The sequence below is a fragment of the Bufo gargarizans genome, chromosome 4, assembly GCF_014858855.1.
Source record: "Bufo gargarizans isolate SCDJY-AF-19 chromosome 4, ASM1485885v1, whole genome shotgun sequence".
Taxonomy (NCBI): Eukaryota; Metazoa; Chordata; class Amphibia; order Anura; family Bufonidae; genus Bufo; species Bufo gargarizans.
Window position 1 is genome coordinate 77,693,072 of NC_058083.1, and position 9,046 is coordinate 77,702,117.

At 47.0% G+C, this 9,046-nt stretch overlaps 1 protein-coding gene across 2 annotated transcripts in view; it reads right to left on the minus strand.

The window, feature by feature from the left end:
- The window catches only part of LOC122935621 (ribonuclease H1-like), a 63,377-nt gene extending 54,960 nt beyond the window's left edge, over positions 1-8,417 (minus strand). For both annotated transcript variants that reach the window (XM_044291409.1, XM_044291408.1), the window contains exon 1: positions 8,301-8,417. In XM_044291409.1, coding sequence (XP_044147344.1) covers positions 8,301-8,350 — 50 coding nt within the window. In that variant the 5' untranslated portion in view covers positions 8,351-8,417. The remainder of the gene's footprint in view (positions 1-8,300) is intronic.
- Between the last annotated feature and the right edge of the window lie 629 nt (positions 8,418-9,046).

Consider the following 9,046-nt stretch of genomic DNA (forward strand, 5'->3'; position numbering starts at 1 on the left):
CTAGTTGAATCCCACATCACTCCTGCACTGATCCTTCCTTATTTTCTGGTGCTGTACATTCACATGATGCGAGTCTATGGTCACCTGCTGCACATGCTGGCATCACCAATGAGGCTAGTAATTGTCTGCAATGGTCACATGGACTTATTCCATGTCATCACTTCAGGAAAGAAAAAAACTGCTGGGGACAACAGCATCAGTCCTGGAGTGGCCGGGAATTAACCAGCGAGCGAGTTTTTTTTTATATTTCCTGCACTTCATTTCTTTAGAATTAAATTTCTTGAAAATCCCTTTAATTACTAATTAACCTGATTTATTTATGCAGTCATGATGGTCCCGAGTACTGATCATGTGCAATCAGCACATCCACCTCCCTTGGCTGTTATCCTTTCTCATGCCAATGGAGGGATTCCCAGCACTGGTTGTGCGATTTCTTGGCTTTGTCCTGCTTCCTCTCCATCATTCTGTGAGGTATCTTCCCCATTATATCTCCAGTAAGAGGTGATCCAGCTCCAGACACTATCACCACGTGACCTACGACTATAAGGTCTCTCAGCCCGAAAGTGACCATTGAACCTGTAGCCCTGTTATTTGCCCTTGGAAAGATCCATTGATTCAGGGTGATTTACTTTGCTGGATGGGTGGGGGAGCCCATCCAGGGGAGAATGTTTGGAGAAGCTCCATTAGGGATCCCAGAGGGAATGTTAGGAGTCTGCACTTTTCAGTGGAGATGCCTCTGGTTCTGTTTGAGGCAGAAGGGTCAATTGATTGAGATAATTTGTCTGTTCTTGGGGGATCAGAAGGTGTGTCTAGAGGAAGGTCAGTATGGACTGGTCCCTAAAAAGGGGGGGCTTTGGGGATGGGGCTGGATTCAAAGGCACTTGAGGTGTTGGAAACCAAGGAACCAGGCAGCGAGGGGATAAGCGGCAAAGTTTGAGACTTGTTAGTCACATCAGTTCATTGTGAGGGAAAACTGGAGTCCAAGGTCTGCTGGGAACTTGACGGGATTTGCGATGTAGGAGTGAGGGTGGGCGTGGCTTGGTTTCCCACATCTTGTGCTTCCAGCAGTCTGCTTCTGAATTCACACGTCCGTGAGATCCCAGCTCGGAGTCCTGCTGAGTGCAGGAGCGCACAGTGTCATTGGTTGCTCTGACGCCGTGCGCTTCCTGCTGCCGCAGTACAGTAATACGGGAACCCAAGCCACGCCCACCCTCTATGCCGAGTAGTGTGAGCGAGCGGATCTTCACCCAGCAGACGGCTGCAGCGTGCGTCTGCTGGATGAAAACCTTTTTTCTTAGAGGCAGAGCAGCGGAGGGTTTAGGCGCAAATGGCGACCATTTTGCAATTCCAAGTCGCATTGGCGACCATTTTGGTCGCCATCTGGAGCCCTGTGCGTTTTTGCTGGATCCGTCATGCATCAGCAAAAACCCTTCTGTCATGATCATACAACCGTCGGCATCCATTCTGAACGGATCCGGTTGTATTATGTCTAAAATGGCCATGACAGATCTGTCTCTAAAAACCTTGTAAGGCTACTTTCACACTTGCGTTCGGGGTTCCGTTTGAAGGCTCTCACAAGCGGCCCCGAATGGATCCGTACAGCCCCAATGCATTCTGAGTGGATGCAGATCCGCTCAGAATGCATCAGTATGGCTCTGTTTCGCCTCCGTCCAGGAGGTGGACACTCGAACGCCGCTTGCAGCGTTTTCGTGTCCGCCTGGCGCCAAACGGATCCGTCCAGACTTACATTGTAAGTCAATGGGGACGGATCCGTTTGACGTTGACACAATATGGTGCAATTTCAAACGGATCCGTCCCCCATTGACTTTCAATGTAAAGTCTGGACGGATCCGTCTGACTAACAATTAGGCTTAGATTTTTTTCAGAAATATAATGCAGACGGATCCGTTCTGAACAGATACCATCGTTTGCATTATAGGAGCGGATCCGTCTGTGCAGACACCAGACGGACCCGCTCCAAACGCAAGTGTGAAAGTAGCCTTAACCGCCTAACGCAGATGTGCGGTCCGGAGGCGGCAGCGCTGCGCACAGTCACGCATATACGCGTCATCTCACGAGACGCGAGATGACGCGAATATGCGCCCGCGCAGTTCCCGCCGGCATTTCGTTCAGGACTATTTCTTCAGCAAACTGCCAGCCGTGATCATTGGCTGGCAGGTTGCTGATTTAAAAAAAACAATCAGAAGCCACATAGCAGATCATATTAGTAAATATGATCTGTTATATGGCTGCCTGCTCCTCTGCTGGTTCTTTTCGTCGGTTGGATCCAGCAGAGGAGCAGGCTACACTGAGTACACCAAACACTACACTTTAGCCCCTGATCACCCCCCTGAACCCCAATTAACCCTTTGATCACCCCTTTGTCAATCACTAGTGAAAGGAAAAAAGTGATCAGTGTAAACTGTCACTTTTTTTCACTGGTATTGACCGTTAGGTTTTAGGTATAGTTTAGGTCCCTTGGTTAGGTAGTTAGCAATCAGTTAGCGCCCAGCCCACCGCACCGCAGTCTGTTATTCGCTGATTAGCGTATCGCTAATCAGCATTTGTACTTTTATAGTATCTGGAAGTGATCAAAACTGATCACGGTCAGATCTATAATAGTACTAGTGTCACTTTAGCTCGCCCTCCACCCAAAACGCAGTGTTTGCCCGATCAGGCCTGATCGGTCGCCCACACGTGCGTTCGCCCACACCCGCCCCACCGCAGTGACAAAAAAAAAATTTTTTTTTGGTTCACTGCACATTCACTTTACACGCACTGCGGCGATAAAAAATAAAATAAAATCAGTTTTGATATTTTTTATCAACCGCAGCGGCCTCCGGTACTTCGCTAGCCTCCCCTTTGTAAGACAGGCTTGCTTTTTTTTTCTTGGGTAGTCTCAGGGAATACCCCTAAATTTAGTTGCCCACATGTCTAACAGGGGGTATTCCTCTGAAGAGGCCTACAGGCTTCTGACCCAGTCGGATGAGGAGTGGGAACCCTCATCTGATGAATCCAGCGGGTCAGAATAAGAACCTGTAGAAAGCAGTGGCTCTCTGACCCAAAGTTCGGACGAGGAGGCTGAGGTCCCCGATACCACCAGGCGTACCCGGCCCGTGTCGCTAGACCGCAGGTTGCGCAGGATCCGCTTCAAGAGCAGCAGTGGGGATGGTGCTGTCGGATTACGTGGTGAGGCATACACCAGCAGCCCAGCCCTTCCTGGACCTAGTACCAGCACTGCCGTACAACCTGGTGAAGTAGCGAGCACCAGAAGGGCAGTTGAAGCTGGTACGGTGGCACGTGCAGTAGTGACCCCGTCGCAGCCACCGCAAAGACGTGCTCGTAGAGCCCCTAGAATCCCAGAGGTGCTGGCGAACCCTGATTGGCAGTCCACAACTTCAGCCGCACCTGTAGTTTTCCCTTTCACTGCCCAGTCTGGAGTTCGGGTTGAGACGGCTCAGATCGGTTCGGCCCTGGGATTTTTTGAGCTGTTCTTGACTGCGGAGCTCTTAGACTTAGTTGTGGCAGAGACAAACCGGTATGCCACACAATTTATCACCGCTAACCCGGGAAGCTTTTATGCCCAGCCTTTCCGGTGGAAACCAGTCCAAGTTTCCGAAATTAACTTTTCTGGGCCTCCTCCTCAACATGGGCCTGACAAAAAAGCATGAATTGCGGTCATATTGGTCCACGAACGCGATTCATCACATGACCATGTTCTCTGCTGCTATGTCCAGGACACGATTTGAGGTCATCCTGCGTTTCCTGCACTTTAGTGACAACACCGCCTCCCGTCCTAGGGGCCACCCTGCTTTTGACCGGCTCCACAAAATTCGGCCCCTCATAGACCATTTCAACCAGAAATTTGCAGATATTTATACCCCAGAGCAAAACATCTGCGTAGACGAGTCCCTTATACATTTTACCGGGCGCCTTGGCTTCAAACAATACATCCCAAGCAAGCACGCCCGGTATGGGGTCAAATTGTATAAGCTCTGTGAAAGGGCCACAGGCTATACCCACAAATTTCGGATCTATGAGGGAAAAGATCAGACCCTGGAGCCGGTCGGTTGCCCTGACTACCTGGGGAGCAGTGGGAAGAGTTTGGGACTTGGTGTCACCCTTATTCGGCAAGGGGTACCATCTTTATGTGGACAATTTTTACACAAGTGTGGCCCTCTTTAGGCATTTGTTTCTAGAACGGATTGGCGCCTGTGGTACCGCGCGAACTAGTCGGGCGGGCTTCCCCCAACGGCTCGTTACCACCCGTCTTGCAAGGGGGCAGAGGGCCGCACTGTGTAACGAAGAACTGCTCACGGTGAAATGGAGAGACAAGCGTGACGTTTACATGCTCTCCTCCATTCACGCAGACACGACAATACAAATTGAGCGAGCAACCCGTGTCATTGAAAAGCCCCTCTCAGTCCACGACTATAACCTCCACATGGGAGGGGTCGACTTCAATGACCAGATGTTGTCTCCGTATTTAGTTTCCCGCAGAACCAGACGCTGGTATAAGAAGGTGTCTGTATATTTAATTCAATTGGCTCTGTACAATAGTTTTGTTCTCTACAGTAAGGCTGGGAGAACTGGATCCTTCCTCAAATTTCAGGAAGAGATCATCGAGAACCTCCTGTACCCAGGAGGTTCCGTGGCCCCATCCACCAGTGTAGTTAGCCGTCTACACGAGCGACATTTCCCCAATGTCGTTCCTGGTACCTCAACCCAACCGTCACCCCGAAAAAGATGTTGTGTCTGTAGCAGGAGTGGAATAAGGCGTGACACCCGCTATTTCTGTCCTGACCACCCTGCCCTATGCTTTGGAGAGTGTTTCCGGAAGTACCACTCACAGGTACACTATTAGCATAGGGATCATCTCACCAGGATAGGCACACAGGGCTATTAGGGCCCATTCACTCACTGCTGCTGCAAATGTCTCCTTTCACATGGGACAAAGTGCATAATGCACTTCGCCACATCTTTGGGCGATTTGCGCTTTGCACATTGACCCATGGGGAAGGAGAGGTTTGTTCTATAAAGGTAAAAAAAAAACAAAAAACACCAGTAAGCAAAAAGGTTAATGTTCAGTTAAAAAGTTAAAGTTACATGTTCTGTTGCAAAGTTAATAAAATTATTGCGTTGCGGCCTGGTTTTTTCTTTTTATTTTTTTGTCTTTTTACCTTCCAGGTGGACCAACCGATCGACCAGCTGCAGCACCGATGTGCATTCTGACAGAAGCATTGCGCTGCTGTCAGATTACACGCAAGTCGGTGTATGCGGCGCTGCAAGACGGGATTTTCTCCTCTGCAGTAACAGATATGTTTGCCGAGGCATACGAGCTGAGGAGGAGGCGGCGTTCCTATGCTTTGGCACATACATACATACTACATAAAAATTCCGGCAATGATTTATTCATCCACATCGATTGATGTGAATGGAGAAATCTGGTTTGCCAGGGCATACGAGCTAAGTGGGTATGGATGTAGGGCGGAGCTCCTATGTCCTGGCAGACGCCTTTCCCCTCCATTTTTTTTGGCAGAGATTTTTTCATCCACATTGATCGATGCGAATGAAGAAATCTGTGCCGTTCATTTTTTTTCATTACCTGTATGCTCAATATAAGGAGAATAGCAGAAACTCCTAATGCTGGCCATACATGTAATGATTGCGGAGACCCTCAAATGCCAGTGCAGTACAAACACCCCACAACTGACCCCATTTTGGAAAGAAGACACCCCAAGGTATTTGCTGAGGGGCATATTGAGTCCATGAAAGATTTAAATTTTTGTCCTAAGTTAAAGGAAAGTGAGACTTTGTGAGAAAAAAATAAAAATAAAAAACAATTTCCGCTAACTTATGCGAAAAAAAAAAAATTCTATGAACTTGCCAGGCCCCTCATTGGATACCTTGGGGTGTCTTCTTTCCAAAGTGGGGTCACATGTGGGGTATTTATACTGCCCTGGCTTTTTAGGGGCCCTAAAGTGTGAGAAGAAGTCTGGGATCCAAATGTCTAAAAGTGCCCTCCTAAAAGGAATTTGGGCACCTTTGCGCATCTAGGCTGCAAAAAAGTGTGACACATCTGGTATCGCCGTACTCAGAAGAAGTTGGGGAATGTGTTTTGGGATGTCATTTTACATATACCCATGCTGGATGAGAGAAATATCTTGGCAAAAGACAACTTTTCCCATTTTTTATACAAAGTTGGCATTTGACCAAGATATTTTTCTCACCCAGCATGGGTATATGTAAAATGACACCCCAAAACACATTCCCCAACTTCTCCTGAGTACGGCGATACCAGATGTGTCACACTTTTTTGCTGCCAAGGTGGGCAAAGGGGCACATATTCCAAAGTGCACCTTTCGGATTTCACCGGTTATTTTTTACACATTTTGATTGCAAAGTTCTTCTCACACATTTGGGCCCCTAAATTGCCAGGGCAGTATAACTACGCCACAAGTGACCCCATTTTGGAAAGAAGACACCCCAAGGTATTCTGTGAGGGGCATGGCGAGTTCCTAGAATTTTTTATCGCAAGTTAGTGGAATATGAGACTTTGTAAGAAAAAAAAAAAACATTTTCCGCTAACTTGTGACAAAAAATAAAAAGTTCTATGAACTCACTATGCCCATCAGCGAATACCTTAGGGTGTCTACTTTCCAAAATGGGGTCATTTGTGGGGGTTTTCTACTGTTTGGGCATTGTAGAACCTCAGGAATCATGACAGGTGCTCAGAAAGTCAGAGCTGTTTCAAAAAGCGGAAATTCACATTTTTGTACCATAGTTTGTAAATGCTATAACTTACCTAAACCATTTTTTTTTGCCCAAATTTATTTTTTTTAATCAGACATGTAGAATAAATTTGGCGAAAAATGTATATATGGATGTCGTTTTTTTGCAAAATTTTACAGCTGAAAGTGAAAAATGTCATTTTTTTGCAAAAAAATCGTTACATTTTGATTAATAAAAAAAGTAAAAACGTCAGCAGCAATAAAATACCACCAAATGAAAGCTCCATTAGTGAGAAGAAAAGGAGGTAAAATTAATTTGGGTGGTAAGTTGCATGACCGAGCGATAAACGGTGAAAGTAGTGTAGTGCCGAAGTGTAAAAAGTGCTCTGGTCATGAAGGGGGTTTCACCTAGCGGGGCTGAAGTGGTTAATCAATGGGGGACAGATCAGATTTTTTTGTGTGTCAAAAAAACAGATCGTCACCATTGAGTTACATAGCTTGTCAAGACTGATCCGTCTTGCTCTACATCCCAGGACGCACTCAAAAACGATGCCTGCCACGTGTTTCTGTCCGGTATTAAAACGCAATAAAACGGAATGCATTCTGGTACACTACGTTCTGTCCCCATTGACAATGAATGGGGACAAAACTGAAGCGTTTTTCCTCCAATACAGAGATCCTATGACAGTTCTCAATAGCGGAAAGCGCATGTGTGACGCTAGCCTTAGTTACCCATAGCAACCAACACACCCACCTTCCATTTTTCAGAGCTCATTTGGGAAATTAAAGGATCAACCTGATGGGTTGCAATGGGCAACTCCTCTATTCCTCACAGTCTACTGGATTTCTCACATGCGGCCATGTGAAACCAGCTGCGCCATTCATTTCAGAGGGTACAGGGCCTCCATTCTCGTGATCAATGGGGCGGAATACCCCTTTAATATATGTAACAGGCAGAATACCGCTTTAATATTGGACTAATTATGTGGGATCACAAGGATTTAAACAGCATGCCATGGGCAGTTTCCCATAGCTTTCTCTATAGGACTGTAAGAATGCCACACAAAAAAAAATTATAAATTATATATGGCTTTATATTTTCTGGCCAGTGTCCTATAGAGATTTCCCTCGAGGATGCCTCTTGCCTCACCCAGCTTGATGCCCAGGACCATCCCGCCATCTTTTCTCCACCAAAACATCCCCCTTTGAGTTTCTCATTACAAGTAGTCTGTGACTGAGAAGCCGGTAACAAACACCAGAAGCCTCATCTCTAAATGGCCGGCGCCCAGCAAGCCCTGCAGCTATAGATTTCCCTGACTCCTCACAGCCCCGGATTACGACACAACTTTCAGAGCCGCCATCTTCCCACTACGCTCACAACATGGCCGCCATGCTCAGCGCGGGCGTTCCTCTGGCTTCCCGCCAAACTGACACAGTTGTAGATTACACGTCCGTGCATTGCCTCAGAGACCAAGGTATATAATAAATGTCCTATGTACGATTCTAGCCGGTATAATACAGACATATACTGCTGCCCCATCTAGAGAACATAACATGGCCTCTCCTCACCAGCTGTAGTAGACGCCGGGCTGGCGGCCGCTGCGCACCGCGTAGTACATGGCGCCTGAGACTAGAGAGGCTTTCTCCTGGCTCCTCAGTGGAGAACACGAGCTCTGGGGAGGAGGCCGCTATTAATACAGTGTGGAGGCGGGAAGTGAGGACACGTGTGGGGGAGGTCTCTCCTAATCCAGCCCCAGTGTAATGTGCGGGTAATGACGCATGAAGAAGCGGTGCGCCGCCATTTTTTTCTCCCCTGTACTTATAGAAATGCACAAAAATAAAATGGGTGAAACTGAGGTGTTATCTTTATAAAACCTTGTCCCCTTTTCCAAGGAGTGCGACAAAATGGTGGACATACATAATGTGGGTGAAAATTAGGTTGGAAATGTATGGCTGCTGGTGAAGCAGGTGTTGTGTCAGTGTCTCTGCGCCATATTCATCAGAAGGTGCACTTTTGTAAACCAAGTATGAAGTCGCATACAATCCCATAGGAAACAGCTTCATAAATCTGTCAGGGCAAAGTGTCATGCAGGATTTAGTGTAATAGTAGTCAATGGCTAATTTTCAGTGTTTTGCCGTTTGTCCGTTTTTCACGGATCCGTTGTTCCGTTTTTTTTTGTTTTCTGTGTATGGCGTATACAGTAATTACATAGAAAAAATTGGGCTGCGCATAACATTTTCAATAGCTGGTTCTGCAAAAACAGAATAGATACGGAAGACATACGGAGTACATTCAGTATGTGTTCCGTTTTTTT